The 27,989-nt window shown below is 34.2% G+C and overlaps 1 protein-coding gene across 4 annotated transcripts; it reads left to right on the top strand.

The window, feature by feature from the left end:
• Positions 1-4: 4 nt before the first annotated feature.
• On the top strand, positions 5-26,141 carry Xpc (DNA repair protein complementing XP-C cells homolog). Of its 4 annotated transcripts, none has more exons than XM_073992381.1 (7): positions 5-160; positions 278-532; positions 609-1,459; positions 14,035-16,238; positions 24,859-25,323; positions 25,401-25,569; positions 25,628-26,141. In XM_073992381.1, the coding sequence occupies exons 2-7, from the start codon at positions 360-362 to the stop codon at positions 25,903-25,905; spliced, it is 4,140 nt and encodes a 1,379-aa protein (XP_073848482.1). In that variant the 5' UTR covers positions 5-160; positions 278-359; the 3' UTR covers positions 25,906-26,141. The 4 variants fall into 4 exon arrangements, with proteins under 4 accessions (XP_073848482.1, XP_073848480.1, XP_073848484.1 ...); XM_073992379.1 differs by lacking the exons at positions 24,859-25,323; positions 25,401-25,569; positions 25,628-26,141 and adding exons at positions 21,131-21,598; positions 21,667-21,835; positions 21,902-22,414; XM_073992383.1 differs by having other exon boundaries at positions 6-532.
• Positions 26,142-27,989: the final 1,848 nt, after the last annotated feature.

The following is a 27,989-nucleotide window of genomic DNA, read 5'->3' as shown; positions in this document are numbered from 1 at the left end:
ATTTAGTTCCGATAGTTCACTAAACATAATCAGATCTTTGAACTAGTTCGTAAATTATTTTCGCAGGGAAAGCAATCAGAATCAGAATCGCGTTTGAAAATTGAAATTATTGCTGAAAAATAAGAAAAATAACTGCAAATATTAAACAACCAAATTAACTGTATGTATTCAACGTAGAAATTCTATAAACCAATAGATTAGGCGTACAAAATACTGACAAACTATTTTGATTCCGTTCTAACAAAAAATCGATAATCCTTATAAAAACGACGAAAAGGAAACACAAGCCAAACCAAAGGAGGAATGAAAAAGTAACTTAAACAAAAAATCAAACCTAACCTGGTCAGCGAAAAAAAAACATGTCTGACGAAGAAGAATCTATGTCGGAAGGATTCTCCGCCAGCGAGGATGAATGGAAACCGAATAAGGAGATTCGTGGCGGAGAGTCATCGGATGATGATGATAGTGATTTCGAAGAGTCTTCTCCAATAGCTGCTATTAGTGCATCTAGTGGTGGTGGAGGAAAGAAACGGTAAACTAACAAATAATTTTTTTTTTATAAATTTACATTAATTAATAATAATAAAATTATTATTGTCTTTTATTAGAGGCGAGCGGGAACCACCTAAAGCACGCAGCGCAACAAAACAAGGAACATCGAAGAAGCGACCTGGTCTTTCGTTACGTGCCAAACTCTACAACAAGTATAGGCCACTGCCAAAGACATGTTCTCCACCAAGCAGTGAAGGTAAAAATTCTCCTTCGGCGTCAACTTCACGCACTAACTCAAAAAACGCCAAAACGCCCAATGAAAGTAATCGAAAACAACGTAACGATAATGAGGATGAAGGTTCCACTAGCGATGGTAGCATCGACAATTATTTGGTTGATCCAAATGAAATTGACATCGAATCGAGTTTCTTTAATGTGGACAAAGCAAATGAGTGCAAGCCTTCTGTGTCTCCGGTGCCTAACTTTGACTGTAACGCTGGTTTGGGCAATTTGTCCGATTCCGAATCTGAAGATGAAAATAATGATTCCGGAAATTATCATAAAACTGAAGACACAAAAGCATTTGATTTTAGTGACTTACTTCAAAATGCCAATAGTCTGGAAAGAGTAAAAGAGTCATTGGCTAAACAGGCCGCAGAGGATGCTGCTGCCAAAAAAACTGGTACACCATCAAAAAAATCGTTGGGTTCACAAATTGACACCATGGATGTGTACTCACTACTTGCATTGGGCGAAAAACAACATCGATCGATCGATGAGGAGGACGATGAAGAAGAAGAAGAGGAGGATGCTAGGATGAAGAGTGGCAGGGATCGTCATGCAAAAGAGCCTTCAAAGTTGAATAAAACCAAATCGACTCGCGTTAAGCGCCACACCAAAACCAGGCCAGCCTCAACTGTGGTTGCAGGCGGTGATACCGACGATTCGGATTTTGAGGAAGTCGCAGGTAGGAAACGCAAGTAGTGACACCTTGTATATTGATTGGTGATGGTTTGTTGGCTATAGACTTACTGTTGTTATCATCATTGTTATGAATGATTGTAGTTAATTTAAATAGGATGTTTGGAGTGTGTGTGTGTATTTTTACGTATGATTTTTAGTATTGTTTCACCCTGTCCCTAAGTCAAAAACATACCAAGATAATAAACTAACAAATTAATATTTTTAATAAAAGGTCTCTATTGCGCGCGCTTCCACAGTTTAATATTACAAGAGACTGCAAAGATATTAAATGCTATTGCAAAAAAAAAGAAACTTTTAAGACCCATATCTAAAGGAACACACACCCAAAAGAAAATATGATAGAAGCCATCAAAAGCAAAATGCAAGTTGATATTTCATATATCATCTTTAGTTTCTGATAGCAATGTAGAAGAATACCGATATAAAGGATATAACACAAATGGGCGTTAATCGTTTATAACGCGTTTAACTCGATGTTCAATTACAATTGGCGTTGTTAAACCGAGTAGCAATTCTTATTCGTTGCTATCAAAAACAAATCAAATTTTTTTATATTTTTATTAAATATTAAAGGTTGTGATATTTTATATTTAAATTTAATATTATTGTTTAACATTTATTATTTTTTGATTTCTATTTACATAAATATTCGTTTTATAGTTTCTCGCTGTTGTCAGATTACATATATCTGAAATTGTTACTTATAATTTTGAAAATATTTCTATGTGATAGGGAAGGGATCAAAACCCGCCAGACTTTATCGGGGCAATCATGAATAAAAATTCCGGGCGGTATTTGTTCTCTTTCCCCAATTTCACGATTTTATATTTCCATATTTATGTCCAAAAAGGGGATATTTTTGTCATTCGGCGAGAATATTGTATAATTAAGTGATTCTAATTGTTTCCAACGTATCAAAATATTGATTTTAAAAGAAATTCACCTTTTAAAATTATTTACCGTGCGGAAAATTTCGAAGCAAATATTCGTGATTGCCCTGTATATAAAAAGATATCCTACTTATGATTGTAATTTGAAGAGGTGTTTATTACAGCAAATTACGCATGTGTTTATCGTCTGCTTACTTCGGTTTTTGTGTGGCTCAAATAAAGTTTCAGAATCGATTTGAATGAACCACATATATTGGCATTTAAACTATTTCGAAAAGATAGTAGATATGAAGTCTTTGTCGAGACCGAACGGCGTTCGGAACTAGCACATTGCTGAGGGGAAAAGGTAATGTTTCTGTCAGGGATCGAACTACTTACTGATCTTCTGTGTATAAGACGAGCATACTAACCACTGAACATGATAAAAGTACGAGTCTATTATTGAAACCTTCTACCCTTCTTACAAAATGTGCGACTAATAGAGAGATAACAATTTCTCTGAAGCTGTTGTCGATATCAGAAAAAACTCCACCTTGATCGGATTCCTTCATAACGATATGGGAGTTAGGTTAATATGAGTAGCTGTCGTTGTATGTTCACAGCCACTTCACTCAGAGACCAGCGGTCCATTGTGCTCATCCTATGCCCCTAATTTCTAGCTCTAGGTAACCGAGTAGGTAGCTACCTATTAGTTATCTTTACTTACGCATTTGGTAATTTCTACGTCCCATTTACCGAGGCGTGTAAATTTTGAAAACATGTAACATTGGTGATTTTCATTCATGATTTCGTAAAAACATTGCCACATATAAGTGTTTTACAATTTTTAACACATTGACAACGATCAACCAGGCAAAATCCTTGGTGTAAGTAACACGGCCGTTTTCGACCCGGTAACGTAATGGGTACTTTACACGATATGTTTTTTACATATGAGTTGTCTCTTTGCATATACATTTTGTATGGGAGAAGTGACAACTCATATGTAAAAAACATACCATGTAAAGTACCCATTACCTATGGATTGAAATTATGAAATTTTGCTTACACGGGGGATATCGGGGATATCCATGAATCATAGATAACTACGCGTAGAAATTACGGGCACTAAAAATATATTCAGGGCAATCATGAATATTTCCCTCGGAATTTTCCGCACGGAAAATAATTTTGAATATTAAATTCTTTTAAAATCAAATATCTTAAAACGTTGAAAACTACTAAAATCACTTATTTATGAAAAATTCTTGCCTAATCCACAAAAATTAATCCCTTTTTGAGCATAAATACGAAAATAAAAAATTGCCAACTTGGGGAAAGGGAACAAATTCCGCTTGGAATTTTTATTCATGATTGCCCTGATAAAAAGATGGGAGAGGGGAAAGGTAGCGAGGAAGGACAGGAAAAAGATAGGAGGAGAGTAGATAGAACAGGTAGGTAGGGAAGAGAAAGCTGGAAATTGAACTTGTAGAGTCTAAGATGTCTGAGGGATCTAAGGAGACGAATTAAAAAAATATGCAATCGCTCACAATGACCAGTAATGACCCCTACAACAATTCTCTGCTTAACGTAGTGAGATTGCCGGTCAGGCTACTACCCAAGCTTTTACCTATGGAGGAATAATGTGCAATTAGGCCACTTTTGGTACGCTGCTAAGTGTTCGTCTTCCATCATAGCCGATGGTCAAGAACCACCACCAGGAATTTCGTGACTGTACCAATATGAACAGACTGTAACTGTAACATACTGCTGTAACCGTATTTGCAAGCTTTTCCCTATAAAAAATTATTAATGAATTAGCACAGTTGGAGACTAGTCTTGTGAGTGGGTGATCAACCTGTGTGCAATTATTGCAAAATAGTCCTTTTGTGCTTCTGTTCCTCAAACTGCAAGAACCTACTTTTTGAAAATGTTACAATTTTTTACTTTATAAAATTGAAAAGTTTTACAAGCTTTTCAGTACGGGAACACGCAGATATATAACATTTTAGTATTGGTGCGAGAATTTTTTGTTTATATATTCAGTTCAACTTTTATTTAATTTTTGGTTATAGGTAATTAAATTTTTTTTATTCTGAACGAAAATTCCCCGTGAGTTTTGTCATTTCGGCGTTTCAACTTAAAAGAGAAAGTGAGAACACTCACGGGGAATTCACGTTCCCCCAATATTTATTTCACGATTCAAACTCATCGTTCAGTTTATATGCATTTAAGGGTTTTCTCGAGTATACCGTATTTATCGTTGTAGAAGTCATTAGATATAGTTAGGAATAATGACAATTATTATTTATACGAAATTCTAAAAGAAGATTTGATAATATTAAACGTGATTTTCAAGAGACAAATTAACATTTTGTAAAAATAACTGATACAGTGGTTTACATGTATGTACTCATTTGTGGTGCAATAATAAACTTAACATATTACAACAACACAAATAAAATAATGGTGAAGACATTTATAATGTGTTTCTCATAACGTTTACTGTATGGTTTAGGTATAACATTCAACCTAAATCTTTGAAAATTCAGATATGAAATAAACCAAACACAAAGAAAACGTTATTCAGTCAAATAAACAAACAAATTAAAATTAGTCAATGTAGTTAATTTCTATTTAGAACTGAATTAAAACGAATTTACTTTAAAAAATGTATTCATATGTTTAATAAATAACTATATTAAAACAGAAAACACAGAACACATATAACGAATATAAATTATAATAATTATTTTTTTTAAACCCAACACTATACATGATCCTGGTATTCATCGAATTAGAAAAGTTAATTCTTATTAAACAATTTAATTAAAAATTAGTTGAATAATAACAAAACATACAACTTTCATTAAAACAAAAACAATAATTGTTTAAGAATATCACAACAATACACAATAACAAATTATAATAATATACCAAAGCCAAAATCAAAAACTATTGAATAAAACTAGTAAAAAATTAATAAAAAATATCAAAAATGTCAAGATGTTACAACAAGAACAAGAAGTCACCACAATTTATTATCATCAGTGTCAATCATACATAATATGTATCGTTATTATGAGTGTGTGTGTGTATTTTTCACAAAATTTAATATTTGAATGTCATGACTTAATTCAAGTTGTTGGATGAATGTTGAACAATGAAATCTAATTTAGAGCACTAACTTGACATTTGCTGAATACACACAAAAATAAATGTTACAAAAGATATGCAAATGAATACACGTGTTTTTGCCTTTTTATTCTTTATGATGCTCTAGCTTCAGTGTTTCCTTAATAAGTAGTTACAAACAATTCGCAAAGTATTCATTGTTTAATAGCACTAAACTTAGAAGAAAACTCGATTCCTAAAAACCCTTAAATGCATGCTTTTCGAATTGCTTTCTTGGTTCTGTAAAGGGATTAAAGAAGTCACGGAGAATTTTAGCAGAGTTCGTATCTTCGTACGTACTCCCATACTTTATACATACATTCTGATTGAGTTTTAAGTAGTAATGCCTATTATCCATAATTTTGAATACGGTCAAGAATGGACTTATTTAAAAAAATAGGCATGTTTCCCTTAACTGGTGACTTGGTGGTAAATTTTATCCTATCATACTAATGTTTTTACAGTATGATTGAGCTTCCCGTTAGGAGTAATTATTTTTTTTTTTCATGTCTGTCACTTTTGGCTTTAAGAATCTACCAACTTTTGCTAATAACATAAAGGAAAAAATGTTATCGTAGTAAAAAATAGTCGCTTCATTAATAACTCAATATTTTTCAAAGCAGTTTTATTTTGTTTAGTATGAACATAAATGTCAAATGAGAGTATTCTGTTTGGTCAATAGTGGCAAGTATCCAATTCTCTAAACTAATCTTCAATTAAATACTGTTAAAATTACTCATAAATTATATATACAGTGTAGTCTCGATAATCCGGACAACGCGTTAGTAAAGACACTAGAATTTTTTACATCAACATTTTTCCCTATATTGAGCATTTGATTCTTATTTATTTCATTGACGTTTTCGTTCTTAGCAATATCAATTGATGTATAAGTAAAAAAACTTAAGTTTTTTTAAACGTCTATTTTCCGTGTTCTTTCCTCTAAGGGAATTATTTCATTAGCCTTCTGATTAGTGAGAAAGTCCCTTTGGAGCATGTAATGTACTCCAAGGATATTTTACCTAGAAATGTTTAAAACATCGAGAGCATTGAAATTAATAAATTTGTCTTAGATTTTTTAGATTCCCTATCTCATTTTTTAATCGTAGTAAAAATTTGTAGATTCTTGCAGATTCTGGAACAGGCATTATGTTTGAAAAGGCACAACTTAAGGACTATTTTCTTTGGTCCATGTAGTGGAATTCTGTTACTCATTTTTGGAGTTACCGACAAAAATCGGTAAAATTAAAAGGCAAAATTACGAATGAAAAGTATTAATAAAAGTTGACAACACTGTTGCAACCGACCGGTAGGACTTTCGTTAATTACCGAAATTATAAGCATTTTAATTTTACCGATTTTTGTCGGTAAGCAAAAAAAGAATGAGTTAAAGAATCGCCCTACTTGTATAGAAATATCAATAAATTGTTAAAAAAAATCGTATTTTCATTTGTTGACATACAAAATCACTCAAGTCGTAAGATGCTCATGTCCCATGGACACTGAAAATCAATATGTGTACATGGACTACGAAGTTTATATCCATGAAATTGTAGAGAAGTTTTAGACCACAATAATGCACAGAAAATATCACCTAAATTACGCTGGAGAAGTAAACTTGGTAGCCAGGAAAGCTGCACGCAGTCTTAAAATGTTTGCAACCCGTGATATTTGGTTAATATCAATTAGATGTCGTCAGGTTATTATCTAATCGACGTCCTTTATTAATGATTTTAACTTACAAAATTATATGTTTTATTACTACTCTGTAATCCGGACAATTCGATAATTCAGACATCGTCGAAACCTGTGGTGCCTCGATTATCGAGACTATACTTTATGTACAAATGTATTATTGGGCACATCCTGGAAACATCCACATATGTTCCTCCGTTGGCCATCAGAGTCTGACAAAAACTTTTTGATTTTATTTTGCATTTTAAACTAGGTTTTGATAACATTGTGCAACATTTTTAGGATAATCTTGTGCAAACAATTCGAACTGAGGATTTTTTGAAAGTACAGACCCAAACGACAAAACACAAAAGTTGGATTTTGTTGTGTCAGAAATTTGGAGCTTTATCTGTGAAACCAATGGGAATTTTCTTCTGACCTTTAAAGAAAATATTTGGAAAAATAATGAACTCGAAAAACTGCATTTATTGCCTCAAATTTCAAAATATATCTAAAAATTCCATAATTTGTATACATTTCGGACCATATCTCCAAAACTGTTTATTTTTTTTTTTTCAATTTTCAATTTCAATTTATTTACATTCAATACAAAGGAAGCCGTTTAAGGCCATTATACATGTATTGGAAGATTAACTTAATATAGTGCTAAACTATGATAGAATAGACAGATTAAAAAAAAAAAACTAACAATAATTAGGATGACCCCCCAGCCATATGAATATTGTAAAATTATAAATAAATAATAAATGATCCCATAGCAATGAGTAAATCTTATGTATTCAATTCACCATTAAAATGTGATTTCAATAACTTCTTATAGGTGGAGTAAGAATAGCAAAACTTTCTTAGCGATCTTGGAAAACAGTTCCATACACGATAAACACGTACTAGGTAAGAGTGTTCAAAAGCAGAAGTTGGAACTAATGGAACATCAATTTGTATGTTGCGTGTGGAATTAATAAAGGAGAACTCTCGAACCAAAGCTAGAGGTTGTTGAGTTCTCATTATTTTGTAAAAATGAAGAACTGTACGCAGATTAATGTAATCCCGACAATTGCAACCAAGAAAAACAGATGTTAATTGGAAGGCACGAACATGTTCATGGATACCCAACTGAAAAATATATCTTACAATTTTTCGCACTATTAGTTCAATCCTATCAAGATTGTAAGACCAAGTTCCTGAAAAAACTTCAATGCCATAATTTAATACGGACATTAATAATGAATTAGCCAAAAGTATTCTAACATTTAACGGTGTAAAAGGTTTAAGGCTATAAAGTCTTCTCAAAGTCAGGCAAACTCTTCTAGAAATGTCATTAATATGATCAGTAAAAAAAAAAGTTGCGAATCGAGAGTTAAACCAAGACATTTTAAAGAGTCTAGAAATTCAATATTTTGCCCATTTATTGAAATATTGCAATGAGAATTAGGTTGATTACGTGGATGAAAATACAAAGCTTTAGTCTTCGCAGGGTTTATTTCCAACTTGTTACAAAATAATAAATTTGAAACGGATGTTTCCGAAGAATAATAATGAAACAGTAGGAAAATGTCGTCTGCGAAAACATAAGGCTTACATATAGAGCTTTCAAGTGCATCTACGACATCATTAATATAGGCAAGAAAGAGTATGGGTCCTAAAATCGACCCTTGCGGTACACCAGAAGTCACGTTACCAATACCAGAATTTAAACCATTAAAAGAAACATACTGCTTACGCTCAATTAAAAACGAATAAACTAATTTACATGCTGTTTTAGAGAACATAAATTTATCTCTCAATTTTTGGAGTAAGATTACATATTTGTGTTTATTTCAGCTTTAGTCCATATTTTGTTGTATTCAAGTATTTGAATAACAACAAAATGTTTTACAGTGGATATGAAATTGATTAGTTGCGGGCGGAGGGTAGGGAATACTATAGTTTCAGTTGTCACCAAACAACTTCATCAGTTCCCTTTTCCGCCGACTCTGTATCGATAAACAGGTCAATAAGCCCATCCAGCAAATTAAACAAAATGAGAAATTTGCTATATGGCCCTAAAACTGATTACCCTACAATTTGAGTCGAACTAAAGAATTTTATATCCACCACTGTTTTTATGTCGTCTTTGCTTTGCAAAGAATACGAACATAGGAGTGTTGCTTCAATAAGCGGGGGTAAAACAACGAGAAAGTTGTTGTTTTTGCATTACGCATTGATCAACAAGACCGTGCTGATGCCTATTATTGTTGTTGGCGTTTTTTATTGTTGGACTGCAGAATTTTACATCTTTGTGTTTATTTCAGCTTTAGTCCATATTTTGTTGTATTCAAGTATTTGAATAACAACAAAATGTTTTACAGTGGATATGAAATTGATTAGTTGCGGGCGGAGGGTAGGGAATACTATAGTTTCAGTTGTCACCAAACAACTTCATCAGTTCCCTTTTCCGCCGACTCTGTATCGATAAACAGGTCAATAAGCCCATCCAGCAAATTAAACAAAATGAGAAATTTGCTATATGGCCCTAAAACTGATTACCCTACAATTTGAGTCGAACTAAAGAATTTTATATCCACCACTGTTTTTATGTCGTCTTTGCTTTGCAAAGAATACGAACATAGGAGTGTTGCTTCAATAAGCGGGGGTAAAACAACGAGAAAGTTGTTGTTTTTGCATTACGCATTGATCAACAAGGCTTATTGACCTGTTTATCGATACAGAGTCGGCGGAAAAGGGAACTGATGAAGTTGTTTGGTGACAACTGAAACTATAGTATTCCCTACCCTCCGCCCGCAACTAATCAATTTCATATCCACTGTAAAACATTTTGTTGTTATTCAAATACTTGAATACAACAAAATATGGACTAAAGCTGAAATAAACACAAAGATGTAAAATTCTGCAGTCCAACAATAAAAAACGCCAACAACAATAATAGGCATCAGCACGGCCTTGTTGATCAATGCGTAATGCAAAAACAACAACTTTCTCGTTGTTTTACCCCCGCTTATTGAAGCAACACTCCTATGTTCGTATTCTTTGCAAAGCAAAGACGACATAAAAACAGTGGTGGATATAAAATTCTTTAGTTCGACTCAAATTGTAGGGTAATCAGTTTTAGGGCCATATAGCAAATTTCTCATTTTGTTTAATTTGCTGGATGGGCTTATTGACCTGTTTATCGATACAGAGTCGGCGGAAAAGGGAACTGATGAAGTTGTTTGGTGACAACTGAAACTATAGTATTCCCTACCCTCCGCCCGCAACTAATCAATTTCATATCCACTGTAAAACATTTTGTTGTTATTCAAATACTTGAATACAACAAAATATGGACTAAAGCTGAAATAAACACAAAGATGTAAAATTCTGCAGTCCAACAATAAAAAACGCCAACAACAATAATAGGCATCAGCACGGCCTTGTTGATCAATGCGTAATGCAAAACCAACAACTTTCTCGTTGTTTTACCCCCGCTTATTGAAGCAACACTCCTATGTTCGTATTCTTTGCAAAGCAAAGACGACATAAAAACAGTGGTGGATTTAAAATTCTTTAGTTCGACTCAAATTGTAGGGTAATCAGTTTTAGGGCCATATAGCAAATTTCTCATTTTGTTTAATTTGCTGGATGGGCTTATTGACCTGTTTATCGATACAGAGTCGGCGGAAAAGGGAACTGATGAAGTTGTTTGGTGACAACTGAAACTATAGTATTCCCTACCCTCCGCCCGCAACTAATCAATTTCATATCCACTGTAAAACATTTTGTTGTTATTCAAATACTTGAATACAACAAAATATGGACTAAAGCTGAAATAAACACAAAGATGTAAATTTCTGCAGTCCAACAATAAAAAACGCCAACAACAATAATAGGCATCAGCACGGCCTTGTTGATCAATGCGTAATGCAAAAACAACAACTTTCTCGTTGTTTTACCCCCGCTTATTGAAGCAACACTCCTATGTTCGTATTCTTTGCAAAGCAAAGACGACATAAAAACAGTGGTGGATATAAAATTCTTTAGTTCGACTCAAATTGTAGGGTAATCAGTTTTAGGGCCATATAGCAAATTTCTCATTTTGTTTAATTTGCTGGATGGGCTTATTGACCTGTTTATCGATACAGAGTCGGCGGAAAAGGGAACTGATGAAGTTGTTTGGTGACAACTGAAACTATAGTATTCCCTACCCTCCGCCCGCAACTAATCAATTTCATATCCACTGTAAAACATTTTGTTGTTATTCAAATACTTGAATACAACAAAATATGGACTAAAGCTGAAATAAACACAAAGATGTAAAATTCTGCAGTCCAACAATAAAAAACGCCAACAACAGTAAGATTACATAGTTGACACGATCAAACGCTTTAGAGACATCTAAAGATACCAACATACAATTAGCATGGTCCTCAATATGTTTTCTTATGGAATCAGTGATTGCTAGTAAAGCCGATGTAGTGTTGTGGTTTTTGCGAAAAGCAAACTGGCATGGACTAAAAATAGAGTAACGTTGGCAATGTTCAAGAATTTGGGTTTTCATTACGTTCTCAAGAATTGTTGACATAGACGGAAGTACAGAAATTGGCCTGTAATTGTCTAATGAGTTCTGTCCACCCTTAGAGATAGGGACCACCCGAGCAAGTTTCCACGCAGATGGAAAGCATGAAACCGTAAGAATTGTGTTAAAGAAATGTAGAACATAAGCTGAAATAGCCGGAAAAATCAGTTTTATAAATTTAATTGGAATTTGATCATAACCAGATGAATTTGATTTTATAGAATTAAGTGCAAGAACCAAGTCATATTCAGTTATGGAATGAAAAGAGAAAGATGAATCGGTAACATCAATAAATTCTTCAAAGTTGAAAGAAGTACCATCTGATGGAGACATGTTATTAAGAAAATTATTTCCAATGGCTTCGACATCAATGTCTTCACCAACTGAAGCTTCTTCCCGACCAATGCAACCTAAATTTTTCCACATTTGTGAGCCGTTTACATTAGAAAACATTCTACTTCCAAAGCGAAAACGAGCTTTCCTTATAGTGGACTTAGCCTTATTTCTAAGACGAGTATAACTTTTCCAATTAAGCTCTGTTGGATTCCTAAGATAAGCACCATAAGAAGCGTCTCTATCTCTTCTGGCTACCTTAACTTCAGATGTGTTCATCCAAGAATTATCATTAGTATTACGTTTAAATCTAACCGTAGGAACATATGAATGAAGTATATCAATAGCCGTATTTAAAGTAGATAGCTGAGAGTTCACATCATTAGAATGATATATTGAATCTAAATCAACACCAATATACGTGTCAGCAATCTGATCAATTCTGAAATTATTGTAATCCTTTAATTCAACCCAATCACTTCTCACCTGAGATACAAAATCTAAAGAAATAAATATAAAACTGTGATAAGATGAAAAAAATGGATATTGTATCTGGGTGTTATGGGCAACATATGACGGTTTGCTAGTTAGAAAGTAATCAACTGTTTATTTATAACTGTTTATTTTTTTCTTTTGGAAAAATATTCGCTGGAGTGTAATACACAACTCTTCGGAAAATGCTATTGTTGTAAAATGCCTCTATCACGTTGTTTTCAACGACGATTTAATAAATATGTCAATAATGAAGTCAAATCCGAGATGCGAGAACAATCTGTTGGTGTTAACTGTGTTTGAAATAGGTGCTGTAAAAGATATGATACCAAATACCGCTAAAGCAACATGAAACAAGCATTTTAGAGTTTCAGAATGTTCTGAAGAATTGCTGAGAACATTACTTGGATGATTTTTTCAAAAGGCTACTTATGTAAAATTTTCTATATTTTATCGATTTTGATGCCCTATATGAAGTTTTTCTTATGTGGTCTGTTCAACAGATAAGTTCTACTAGTTTATGGCTACAATATTGCTAAAGACAGCAAGCCAAATTCCTATTCGTTTTTGAGATAAAGGCCTGGTAAATGTAAAAAAGTGTAGTTTTAGCCCGGTTTAGATAAGGCCATAAAATACGAACTGGATCTGACAAACCCCAACTAGGGTTTTTGTAGTCTAAATATGTACTTTCAAAAAATCCATACTAGAAGTTGTTTGCATTTTCAGTGTTGCATAGTGTAATGCTAGGAAGCTGAAACTAATTCCTTTAAGAAATTTACTTACCTTTATGGCTTTTTGATTTACATATCACATGCGTAACACACATTTTTCAGGATAATTTTCATAATAGTTCAAATTTTTTTTAGCTATTTTTTGTACGAAATAAATACGTAACTATTTATGAAATTTGCCTGCGGTATACGTCGGGGTTGTGTGTGATAATAGAGAACGTGCCACATCCTGAAGAATTGTTATTTGTCAATTTTGTCAAACCATTGTTAAATATTCTTGGAGATTTTGGTGGTTATAGGATTTTTGATGGAACTGAATATACATACATATATATGTACATATTCTTCACAATGTATACCATTTTTTGCCTTTCCAATTCATCATATTTACGTATTCAGATAAACTACACAAGTGTAAAGTGGACAATCCTTTTTTCCTACCACTTTCGATATATTGGATAATGCCAAAACAAAGCAATTTGATACAAGAAGGGGTTTTGTTGACAATATTCTTCATGGTGGCTTTCTAACCATTGAGAACATATCAAAATCGATAAAATGTCATATAAAGATGTAATGAAATAGAAACATTGCTATGGGTTATTACCTTTAATAACAACTTGCGTAAGTATTTTTAGCCTAGCAAAACGTTGACTAAGGTCTCTCGTTTGAGCAATCTTTGATGAATGAAAAACTTTACATTTACTTTCAGATTCTTCCCAATATGCCGATACTTCAACCACAGCCCACAGTGATATTTCCCACACGGGCAATCTTGAAATTCACATTGAATTGCCCGGAAGACAACGTGATAAGAAAACACGTACCCAACAGGATTTAGAAATGGCTTTAAAGCGAAAATTCAATCGCGAAATGAAAGAACGTCAAGTCTTAATGCACAAAGCCAGTTTATTGTGTCATTTCGGTCGTACTTATCGTTACAATCGACTACTTAATGACACAATCCTTATGCAAAAGTCACTTAAACTATTACCCAGCAAGAATGCATATCCTCCTGACAGAGGTACCGAAATAAAATACTACCAATCATTGGTGACATGGTTTAAAAGTACCATATCATTGAATTCGCAAAATTTGTATCCGGACAAAAAGGCTATAAAAAAGAAAAAGGCAGCTGCTGCTCATACCCACCTCCTCAAACAGATTGAAATGAAGCAAGCCAGTTGCAAACAGGATTACATATTCATTTTTATAATTTTATTACGCGGAATGGGTCTACAGTGTCGTTTAATAAATAATATACAGCCTTTGCCATTAAAGCCCTCACAATCCGATTTGATATCAATGAAGTTGAAAAAAGATAATGATAAGGAAGATGGCAAACGAGTTGTCGTCAAAAGGGAAGATAGCGCAGAGAAACCCACAAGCTCAAAACACCATGAAAAACCTTGTACGTCATCCAAAGTCAAGCCAGTGAAAGAGGAAGTAGCAAAAAGAGACAGTAAGCGCAATGAGTTGAAAGAAAAACCTAATATTTCAAAGCCAACTGAAAAGAACAAAGATAAAACTGTACATGCAGGTAGGAAAAAAGTTAAAATCAAATCTATCGCTTCGATGGAGGAAGAACATTCCAGCGTTAAAGTAACCGTAGTGGAAGAACAATCTGCTATTAAAACATCTTCCAACACCAAAAAGACAAACGAAAAACCTAAGTTGCATAAACTCACGGTTCCAAAGGCTAATGTCGCCAAACTGGAAAAGAACGAAATTAATGTTCAACAAGAAACTTTGGCTGATAAGAAACCACATATCGAAAAACTAGACAATAAATCTACAGATGGAGAAGACGTACCAACAAAGGTAAAAGCTACAAAGCCACGAGCGAAATCATCTGCCAAAAATAAACCATCTGAAAATCCTGCTGGTAACGAGAAATCAGCTGACCTTCAATTGGATGCAGTTGAGATTAAAACCGCAACCAGAAAGCCACCAACAAGCAAAAAAGCACTTGCTAAACTTCCAGATTCTTCTAAAACAATACAATCTGCAACAGAAAATAAAACAAATACCGCTTTTAACCATGAAGAAGGTGATTCTACCAAAACTGATGAAATGGAAAATTCACAAAAAGAAAATTCACCTCAACCTAGAAAAGCAAATTTAGCTAGATTAAAGCGGAGTAAGGCCACCGAAGCGCCCGATAGCATTCCCAAAAAGAAACTCGTTATAGAGTCGGGAACTCCTTTAGTTCCAACAATTGTAGTAAAAGGTGGCAAAGAAGTTGTAAACACACCATCAACAACGGATAACCAACCACCAACAACATCAACTCGAACTCGTGTCACACGATCACGTTCTAAATCTCCACAGATACACATATCAACAGATTTCCTGCAAACCAAACAGTATAAAGAAAAGTTCCCTAGAATTATACAACAAAATGCCAATGCCAAGAATCAACAAGAGCGTGGAAAAAGTCCCAGCGAAAAAGTTAAAATATCCACAAATTTCCTCTCCCATGTTGATAAAAACACAACTAATAAACGGATATTACGTTCTACGCAAAAAAACAATGAAACTGCCGAAACGAAGGACAATGCCGTTCATTTACAGATTCCACAATTAGATGGCGCCCACGATGTTGACGATAATACTCAGAAACATGACTCTCGAAGCAAAAAAAGTACAAGAAAGAAGAAATTAACCTCAAACACTAATGCCAACCAGGATTCTGATGAAGACTTTGAACCGTCGCCGATTAAAAAGCCTAAAATTGCTCCAACAATTGCTAAGAAAGATCGTCGGGTACTTTCCACTGATGAGGAGAGTTCACCAGACAGACAGAAGAAGCCAACGGCAGGTGATATGTGGGTGGAAGTTTGGTGTGATGTTGAAGAGCAATGGGTTTGTTTGGATTTATTTAAGGGAAAAATACATTGCGTCGATACAATAAGGGTAAGCATGTCCAAATTGCTTGTATTCTTAAATTCGATTAAATTACGTTTTATATACATATATAGATTATTTAATATGTTTTGAACAACGTTATTGTGTCTGAAATCCAATATGTTACATTTTGGCTCAGCTTAAAGAATACTTACATACATACCTACACATACATACATATGTAATTCGGTCGTGTACAAGGTGCATTCCGCTTGAAATTTTAGTGTAATGTTGTCTAAGGTACTTCTCCACGACATATGACAATTGAACTTATGATCTTCTGATAATTGAGTACAGCTAGCTAATTTTATACGATATTGGACCTTGAATAGAGTTAAATTATTACACAACATTGAACAAATTTGTCTTCACAGTAATTATAATTTAATTACGACTCGTTTTTGCACAGAGACTTCTTTTATGTCAATTATGTTGTTAGTATTGTGTGTTATTGCACAACATTCGCTCGTGGCATGTGCAAAGTGTTTCAACGATGGCAGTGAATCATTATACCCAACGTGGAGCCAATCTGTCTCAGCAATGGAAAAGTAAATGTTTGAAAGTTTGTTTTTTTTTTTGTTTGTTTTATTTGAAATTATTAGGAGGTGTTTCTGTTGAAGGTGGTGAGGAATGATGATTATCCTAAGGACTTAATACATATACGAAATCTACTATTGATACATATTTAAATCTTAGAAGCGATTTACGACTTCAAACGCAACATGAAGTAACATATTCGCGCTTAAGGTTGCCTGAAAGAGAAAAATACTTTATTGAGGACAACAAAGTCTCCTAGAATCAGAATGTCGCAAACATTACTCATCTTAGTTACTATTAAATTTATTGCAGACAAATGTTGAACATACAAATTTTGATCAGATGGGGGTGTTATATATGAACAAATAATTTAAATTAAATGATTAACCGCTCATTTGTTTACTGTTCACGAAAAATTGGCGGTGAAACATCATAAACGAGGTTGGATCAACAGGTCCCGATGTGGTCATTTTAGGAATTAATCCGTAATAGATAAGTAAGTGAAAGCTTGGCAGATCCCAATTTTGTCAAAATTTTTTATTGATACTGTTATGTTCTTACGGAGGTGGTCGATTGAATGAAAGACGATGTTTAAACATAACAATCAATTCATTTATTGAATAAAACTTTAAGTTGTTTTATGAGTTGAAATAAAGTATTAATTATGAAGAACAATGAAATATATGACGAAATATGTACAGATGAGATGTCTATTAATTGGTGGTTGCGAAGTAACTAACTGACTGTGTACTGACAATGAGTAGAGAGAGATGATAACTTAAAACTACTGATGCATGCAACACTGCTATGATGCTGCCAGATTGTTGCATTTTATGTGGTAGTACTAGGGTTACCCTAATATCTCCCCTTTTAAGTTTGAACCGGGGTTCTGGATATTACTTCAACTGGTTGTCTTCTGTGGGTGATTCTGGTTGATATGCTGTAGAATCTGTATACGGCAATTTAATGTTGAATTCTCGAAGTAATATGTCCAAAGGTGATAATTTGTTTGATGAAGCAGAAGTATCGCCTATTTTTGTTTGAAGTTGATATGCATGTACCTTGATGCGACTTCCGTGTTTGGAATTATACTGACTTTCCTTTTTCTGATTTCTGTCCATGACTGATGAACATAGATTTTTATGAACGTTGAATACGTTGTGAGTTTTTCTTCTTGAAGATGCTTTTGCGGTCGCTCCTTCCTCTTCCCTTTTTTTGAGTGCTGTTTTGACTTGTCTATTTGGGCTGGGATGAAAGTGAGCATTGAGTACTTGATAAACATTGTTCAATGACTTAGTTCCTGTGAACTTGATCTGATGACACCATTTTGCTATTGGAATATCCCATAGATTAAATTTCTCAATCCAATCTATGCCTAGGACATTTAATGATTCCAAATTTGAAATGTAACAATCCACAATTTTTGATTTTCCTGCAACTGACACTTCTATTGGAAAAAGTTTTGCAAAAAATGTGAGTTTATTGCCACCTGCATCTTCGGCGGTGTCTGTGGTTTCAAATGCATCCGGCTTTCCGATTCTTTTCCACGTTGATTTAGAAATTATGGTAATGTCTGATGCCGTGTCCAACTGTAGTTTCACTTGCTTTGAATTAATACTCACTGTAGCATATTTTCTTGCCTGCTTGATTTTGACTGGATCTGTTGTAGATACTGTTTTTGTGCTGAATTTTGTTTTGTTGGTGTTAAAATTCTGATGACTCACATTGTTCTGTTCTGAGTTTTGATCATGATTGGTTTTGCTTTGTTGATGTTTGTCGTTGTTGTGTTTTGATTTGCTCTGCCTGTGCATGCTGTTGCAAAATCCTTCTTTGTGACCAATCTGTTGACATTTGGTACACTTGTGCTTGGAGTAGGGACAATGTTTTGCATAATGCATATCTCCACAATACCAACATGCTGTTTTTGGTATCTTTTGTTTTTGTTGAGGCTTACCAATTTTGTTGCACTGTTTTTGGCTTCCCTCAATTAGTGCTGTGTCACTTTTCAAATCCAAAATGCTTTGTGTTTCATCAACTAGCTTTTCTAAGTTGACTACTTCCTTACTTTCATTGAGATGCCTTAATAAACGGATTCTGATGTCACTGTCTTGTGATGATTTAAGACCAAGTATGAAAATTAAACACTTGAACTGGTCTGTAGTTAAGTCATCCAGTTTAAAAAGTTCACACTGAAGATTGACACGACTGGCGTATTCTTTAAAATCTTCATTTTCCATCTTTGTGATTTGGAGACACTTATAACGTAGACTTACTTGTGTTTCTGTTCGGCCAAATAGCTTTGAGGGTTTTCACACGATAAAGTTTGCCTGCTCAAAAATGCGTTGTCCGTTTTGGTTCTCATTCGTTAATTGTGTCAGTGTTGAAACAAAATGTGGAAGTAAGTGAACGAAAACGTACATAAAGTACCATACATACAACACTAGCATGTAAGATATTATCTACCTGTTTCATCATATTTTTTACAAATAAAGGTGTTCTTCAAAACATGACTTCTATGTACCTGTAATAACAAAGGTATTTCCCTATTTCATAAAAATCTTTCTTGAAAAATTTACGCTGGTAACGCAGGTATCATCTTACCTTCAGGTGGTAAGAATTATTACATTATTTTTTACATGGCATGCAACAATTTTAACAACGCATACATTTTACCCAATTTTATGGGATTCACAAGAATTACTTTTTTAATTTTCAAATACAATACACACATAAACCTTTTTGGTACAATTATGTAAAACCGTACTTCTTTTTGTTCAAAAAGTACGCTTGTATACAATGACTTCATAAACGCAACACTAGATGTGAAAATTACGAATGAGAGTCAAAACGGAAACCACGTTTTTGAGCAGTCAAACCTTATCGTGTGAAAACGTTCTTTGTAAGATGTTTGATTGTGTCTGCCAATGAAAGTTCTTGGGGTTGTTTTGGTAGAACAAAATTCTTGAAACGCTCATGAATGTGGTTGGACATTTTTCTCCACAAAAGTCCTACTTTGTCTGCATCGTCCAGTGCACTTGCTTCCCTTTCGAAGATGTGTTTGAAACGATTGTACCACGATTCAAATAATAAACCACTGTCAGGCTCATAGTGAAAATCCGTCATGGAATTAGCTAAAGATTCCATGAGGTGGGCTTTTGCCACTGATGATTCACCTGGAATTGATGATGAAACTGTGTTTGCACCTTGTTGTCCAGCAATGATTTGTGTGAGTTTATTTAGTAATTCCTGTTGTTGCGCAAATTGTTCCTGCTGCTTGGCTATTTGCTCTTGCTGCTGTGCAAGTAATTTTACAATATTCGCTTGTTCCGACATGTCTAGATTTTTCTAGTGTCTGTGTTTTCAGCCGTTACAATTTTGTTAGAGACGCTGCCGTCGTATATCTGTATGTGTGTACAGCAAAAATGATGAAATTCCCAACGTTGTAGTGGTGTGTGTTGAGCTAAAAAATGTATATGTGAGACTGCAACCTGTTGTTTGTGTGAGCGTTGATCGCTGAAGATTTCTTGAAAATTCTTGTTAGAATATTCCTGATGAACTTACGCCTGTGCGTTTTGATGTTTTCCTTGAAAATCTTCCTGCCACAACTTTTATTGTGTGCGATGTCTTGATATTATTACGCAGAATTGTTGAAAGTTCTGATGAAATTGTGAAATTCCTTTTGTTACTGAGTGTTGTTTTCAATTCACAATCCTCGTCGCCAAATTGTTATGTTCTTACGGAGGTGGTCGATTGAATGAAAGACGATGTTTAAACATAACAATCAATTCATTTATTGAATAAAACTTTAAGTTGTTTTATGAGTTGAAATAAAGTATTAATTATGAAGAACAATGAAATATATGACGAAATATGTACAGATGAGATGTCTATTAATTGGTGGTTGCGAAGTAACTAACTGACTGTGTACTGACAATGAGTAGAGAGAGATGATAACTTAAAACTACTGATGCATGCAACACTGCTATGATGCTGCCAGATTGTTGCATTTTATGTGGTAGTACTAGGGTTACCCTAATAGATACACAGAATCTCTTTAATAAATTATACGTCTTCTATTTGAGTCGTCCGAAGACGAAATGAGTAACATTATATTCAATTTTAATACATACATTGTACATTGTTTATTTTAATTTTGTTGTTGCTGTTTTCATATGACAAGCCCCATTTTGTATCAAGCAAGACCGGGTAGATTCTTCAAAACTTCCAAATGGCGTTTACATTCCTTTTGTGTTATTGTGTTAACGTACATTTTTGATGGCATCCCACTTAAATAATTGCAATGCATTTAATTATTTAATTTAATTTTATAAGTAAAACATATTTCGTTACATATTTGCCATTAGAAATCTGCATCCTCGAATATGGCTTACGTCTTTGCCTTTCAAAATGACCTCAGTATTAAAGATGTGACTGCACGTTATAGTCCACATTGGACAAATGTTGTTCGCAAATCTAGAGTTGAGAAGTCATGGCTGGATACGGCATTGCACAAACTACTTGGCCATCGCACAAAACGAGATATCAAAGAAGACCAAGAACTGCGTCGCATACACGAAGAGAAGCCTCTGCCAACATCGATTAGCGATTATAAAAATCATCCTTTCTATGCACTGGAACGACATTTACTTAAATTCGAAGCAATTTACCCACCGACAGCACCAACTTTGGGTTTTATTCGCGGTGAGGCTGTGTATTCGAGAGATTGTGTTCACACCCTACATTCTCGAGAAATTTGGCTGAAACAGGCTCGCGTAGTAAAGCTGGGCGAAAAGCCATATAAAATTGTAAAAGCTAGACCCAAGTGGGACAGGGTAAGTTTGTATGTTGTTAGAAGGGTATATGATTGAAGTTATCACAGTTACTTGTTCTCTCATCTTAGATTACACAAACCGTCATAAAAGACCAGCCTCTCGAAATTTTCGGCTACTGGCAAACTGAAGACTACGATCCACCTACAGCGGAGAATGGAATTGTCCCACGCAATGCCTATGGTAATGTGGAATTATTTAAACCCACTATGTTGCCTAAGAAATGCGTCCATATACGTCGTAAGTACAATTTGTGGTTCGTTCCTAAACTTAATCTAACTACTAATTTTCTTTTTATTATTGTAGTACCTGGTCTCAATCGTGTTTGTAAAAAACTTGGTATTGACTGTGCCAATGCTGTGGTTGGATTTGATTTTCATCAAGGTGCATGTCACCCTACCTACGATGGTTTTGTAGTTTGTGAAGAATTTCAAGATACAGTTACTGCCGCTTGGTATCAGGAGCAAGAAGAACAGGAGCGTAAAGAAAGAGAAAAATATGAAGCTCGAGTGTACGGCAATTGGAAGAAACTAATACGAGGTCTTCTAATTAGAGAACGTCTTAAATTGAAATATGACTTTTAGTCCCCAAATATCTTATAAATTGTCTTTACTTGCAAATAACTGCGTTTTAGGCAGCTGGAATACCTGTCATGAATCCATATATTTTTTGTTTCCTTATTGTTTATTTGGTCCCATTTTTGTGTATTTTTCGTTGTATGTTTTTTTGTGTTTATATGTATTTTCATTGCACATTTCATTCTTTATTTTGTATACCTATTTTTGTCCAAGCTTTAATAAATAAATGTTATTAAAAACATTTTTTTTTGTTTTTTTGAAGAGGGAGGGGAATAGAAGTTTTAAAGCCACTATAGATAAATTTAACCACCTCTTGTCATAATGGTTTACTTTGAAATCAAAGTAAGAATTAATTTGAGAATCGATGCTTCAATATAAACATTGCATGACTGGCTACGTCGATTATATACAATACCTATTTTTATACTCTTAACCTTTAAACGAATGACGGTATATACACTTTGATATTATGAAAATGCGCCCCATCGAAATAATGATTTTAGAGACCCCAAGTATGTTTGTCCGAAATCTGTTTTAGACAAATTGGTGTCGATTTAGCAAAGTCTGTCTGACTGGCTGGCTGGAGCACACAATAACTCTCGAACGGATCAACCGATTCGGTCCAACTAAAATATTGACAATTTTGGTCCTAAACTCAAATAAAAATATTTTTATTGTCCTTTTTCTTCCACACTCCTATTTTTTAACAAAAAATTTTAAGACGATTTATATTGTTGGTGTAAACAGTAAATAATTTCAAACAAATTGGCACATTTCTGTTAATGAGTTAACAGTTGGGATGTCAACAATGTAAAACAAATACAAAATAAGCCAAAATGGAGAAGTGTAACCATGTTTTTTTGACCATTCCCTCGGTGTTTATGGGCACTCCTGTTATTTTGAACACAGCTGTAGGTCCACTTCTTCGGGTGCCTCCCCACAACGGTTCAAATAACCCTATTGGTTCCAAACTTTGCCCATCGTAATATTTCTTCAAAGCATAAATCAGCTTCGAATATGTCCACTCCTTCGGGTACATCATGCAGTTTTAAGGCTGTTCTATGATCGTTTGCAATTTTTCTACAGAAAGAACTTTTATCGCCCTGTTTACAGCTTTTGGTCCAATCTTTTCATATCGTAGTAGTTCCTCCAAACTTACGTCAAATTCGAAGATGGACTATAATTTACTTCTTAATTACATACTTAACTTATTTCACATTTTGGAAGTCTTTACAAAATGTATTTACGAAATTCATTATTTTTTCATAACTACTCTACTGTTATGCCATACATAATCTTAAGATTTTGGGCAAAAGAGCCAAATCAGCAGAAACCTCCCGGAGGTATTTTTTCTTTTTTTTTACAAATTTCTATGACTCATATAAAGTTGTTAGAACAGGAAGTATGAATGTAGGGTGCTTTTTCCAATGACGAGTGGCTGCTAAGTTGTTAAATGGAGTTCTCGTAGCATTGGATTTATCCAAAGCATTTGATCGAGTGGATATTTCGAAGATGATAAGTAAACTTCGATCCAATTATTTATTCGATTCATCTGCTTGTGCATTAATTTCATCTTTTTAATTGGGTCGCTCCCAATTCGTTACATTCAATGGTAGTGTTTCCGATATTCGTAATATATACAGTGGAGTTCCCCAGGGTTCCATCCTGGGTCCCCTTCTGTTTATTTTATACATCAGTGATATTGCCAACAGTGTACACGGACGTGGATGTACTCCGTTTTTGTATGCTGAATGACATTCATCTATTTTTTAATGGCAAAACTGCTGCCGAATTGCAGTCTAATATTAATTCTACATTATGCGGCATATTACATTGGTTAGATAGCAACAATTTGGTGATTAATGTTTCTAAATCTAAATCTAAGTCGATGATATTTGGTCCCACTAGTCGTATAGGTGGTAGTGTAAATATATGTACTTATTGATGGTTCCCCTATACATTTCGTGGACAAGATGAAGTGTCTAGGTGTCATTATCGATTTTAAACTTGATTTTTCCGCACATATTGAGGCTTTGTTTCCTAAGATCATAAATGTTCTTCGTAAATTATATAGCACTGAGTTCTACCTGCCCCTCTTTGTTAAAAGGAATCTGGCTCACGCACTGCTAATGTCAGTTATTTCTTATGGCATCGAGGTTATATCAGGTACAACTGATGTGCAGTTGAAAAGAGTAGAAAAGCTTTTTAATATGGTTGTCAGATTTGTTTATAGTTTGCGCAGAAGGGGCCTTTTTTGCAATTTTTGTTTTAATAATTATAACTTACATTGTGTAATATATACATATCTATTTTGTCTTATCTCTTATCTGTAAGTCATTTTGTAATATGAAAGAATGTTGTAGTTTCTTGCTGTGTTGCGATGCCAATTGGCCAATAGGCTTCTATCGCAACGTATAAATAAATAAATAAACTGTTTACTCTGTCCAAAGCAGCGTTGAAAAAAACAATCTCTTGTGTTTCAGTTTTTATAATTGATTTCCTTAATATTTTACTGAATTAATCTTATATATTTATATACCGTATTTTTATATACATACATACGTAGTTTTCTGAAAAAGTTTTTCCTAATATGATGGCATAGGCGTGCGATTAAGTGATAGGTTTGTTTAGTTTTTTTTTTTTTTTTTTTTTTAATTATCGGATTTTTGTTATTTTTGTCATTAGAAATCTGCATCCTCAAATATGGCTTACGTGTTTGCCTTTCAAAATGACCTGAGAATAAAAGATGTGACTGCACGTTATAATCCACAATGGGCAAATGTTATTCGCAAATCAAGAGTTAAGAAAGAATGGTTGGATGCGGCTTTTCATAAATACAAAGGCGCTCACACAAAACAAGATATCCGAGAAGATGAAGAATTGCGTCGCATACATGAGGAAAAACCTCTGCCAACTTCAATAAGCGATTATAAAAATCATCCATTTTATGCGCTGGAACGACATTTACTTCTATTCGAAGCTATATATCCACCAACAGCACCAACATTAGGTTTTATTCGCGGCGAGGCTGTGTATTCTAGGGATTGTGTATACACCTTACATGCTAGAGAAACTTGGCTTAAACAAGGGCGAGTCGTAAAACTAGGCGAAAAACCGTACAAAATAGTTAAAAGACCAAAGTGGGATAAGGTAAATCTGAATGTCCATAGAAATGATTGTTTGGTACTATTACATATTTACGACATCTGCTTTCTCTACCTCCCCAGATAAACCAAACGATTCTAAAAGATCAACCTGTCGAAACATTCGGCTACTGGCAAACTGAAGAATATGATCCACCTACAGCGGAGAATGGAATTGTCCCACGTAATGCCTATGGTAATGTGGAATTATTTAAGCCCAGTATGTTACCTAAGAAATGTGTTCATTTACGTCGTAAGTACAATTTTTATTTAAATTGGACTTGCTGCTATTTTTTCCTTGGTTATTCTAGTGCCTGGTTTGAATCGTATTTGCAAAAAACTTGGTATTGACTGTGCCAATGCTGTGGTTGGATTTGATTTTCATCAAGGTGGCTGTCATGCTACCTACGATGGTTTTGTAATTTGCGAAGAATTTAAAGATCAAGTTACAGCCGCTTGGCATCAAGAACAAGAAGAACAAAAACGCAAAGAAAGGGAAAAATACGAAGCTCGTGTGTACGGTAATTGGAAGAAACTAATACGAGGTCTTCTAATTCGAGAACGTCTTAAATTGAAATATGACTTTTAGTCAACACCAACATACATACATACATATATTTTTAAACTTTTTTCTAAATCTTCAAATTATTGCACTTTAGACAGCTGGGTTTTCTGTCGTTTATTTCATATATGTTTTTATCTTTATATTGTTTTTTTTCGTATGTACCAATCGTAAACCAAGTTTTTCTAACATTTACATTTTGTGCGTTTTTGTATGTTTTATCCAAGCTTTCAGGAAAAATAAATATTTTTTTTTAAAGTACAGTTGTTTTTTGTTTAGTAAATGTTTAACGTTCAAGATGAGAATACGGGCAAAGTGGGGTTCTTGAGTTGGGTGAAAATGAGAAGAAAAAAAAATGGAACGGGCAAGTGGGATTCTAGTGTTGGGTGAAAATGAGAAAAAAATGGAACGGACAAAGGTTCCTGAAATGGCAAAAAATTGCTAGTTTCTCTTATTAAAATGTAAATGCATTTAAAAACTGTACTCTTAAACCATAAAGCCAAAGAAAATTCTGGAATTAATTGGTGCAGTGTCATGCATGTATTTCATTTAGGTGATCCCAACAAACAATTCACTGTCGCATTAGTTGTACCCAATTAAAAACATTTAGAGGAGTTATCATTACGGCATGGGCTTAAGGGCAAAACATTTGAAGAACTGTGCTCCAATGTAAACATTGAAAAGGCAGTTATTAAAGAAATAGCGGAACACGCACGCAAATGTAAGTGACTAATAATCGAAGATGAAGATTTCTATATTAAAAGTATCCTACCCATGCGAATAATTATAAGATCTTTGCATCAGGTACCTTCCCTGATGTAATTTGTGAAAAGCGGAATTCCTTATTGATAGATCTTACTACCTATTTCCGCGAGAGGAATATGCAAATATCCTCCTTAGAATGTACTGGTCGATGGCAGTAAAATCAAGTGCGTGCAGACAAAGAAACCTGGTTGGCCACATATAACGCGATAGATCGGTCTGTTATAAGCTATACGGCGCTAATGTAGTCCGCGAACATAATTGCAACACGATAGAACATTTGGGTATGTTCTGCGACACTCTTCACCTTTCACATCAAACTTGTCAGAACGCCGCCTTGAGAACTACAACAGGATACCTCCTCATGTACCGTACCAATGTGGATAGGTACACTACGATGGTGTACCGCTCCGGAACACAAACACTAAAAAATATTTTAGTGATACTGTACCGGAACACAACGATAAACGTCGTGTACCGCATGCCGGAGCACTAAAAATCGTAGTGCTCCGACTGCGGAGGACTAAAAATCGTAGTGTTCCGACTGCGGAGCACTAAAAATTTTAGTGTTCCGACTGCCGGATCACCAAAAATCTTTTTCTTAGGAAAATTAAATATTTGGTTAAATTTGATCAAATAAAAATTAAGATAAACTGTTACATTCATGTATGTTTAAATATTTTAAACACATTGCGAAATTTGGTCAAAATTATGAAAAAACTATATTTAGTTATTTGTGGAATGAAGCACAAAGATCGTCGTGTCGGAGCACTAAAAATCGTTTTTACCGGCAGTCGGAACACTACGATTTTTAGTGCTCCGGCAGTCGGAACACTACGATTTTTAGTGCTCCGCAGCCGAACACTACGATTTTTATTGATCCATTGTCCAAAAATCAAATTAGGCGTTTTCACGTGTTCTATTAAATTTTATTTCTTAATTTGTATTTATTAAAAAAAAAATTAAAAAATATTTAATTTTCATTACAAATCATAATAAACTCATGTATCCACAGTCAGGACACTGCAATTTGTAGTGCGCCATTGTACAACAACCGAATCAATGTTTTTCATATTTTCTACTTAAGTTCCCAACGTTATTAATTAATATGTATACATACATGGATTTAAGAGGTGTATCTGAGTTTTTATGTCTTAATTTGTACTTATCTCAAAAATTATAAATATTTAATTTTCCTCGCAAATCATAATAAACTCGTGTGTGGTACATTATCATTACGTTATTTTTTAGTGTTCCGACATGTGGTACACAACGATTTTTTAGTGCTCCGACTGCGGAGCACTACGATTTTTAGTGTTCCGACTGCGGAGCACTACGATTTTTAGTGT

Source organism: Musca autumnalis, unplaced genomic scaffold, assembly GCF_047663935.1.
Source record: "Musca autumnalis isolate F117 unplaced genomic scaffold, ASM4766393v1 scaffold_5, whole genome shotgun sequence".
In the NCBI taxonomy this organism is placed as follows: domain Eukaryota; kingdom Metazoa; phylum Arthropoda; class Insecta; order Diptera; family Muscidae; genus Musca; species Musca autumnalis.
This window is presented reverse-complemented; position numbering and strand designations above follow the sequence as displayed.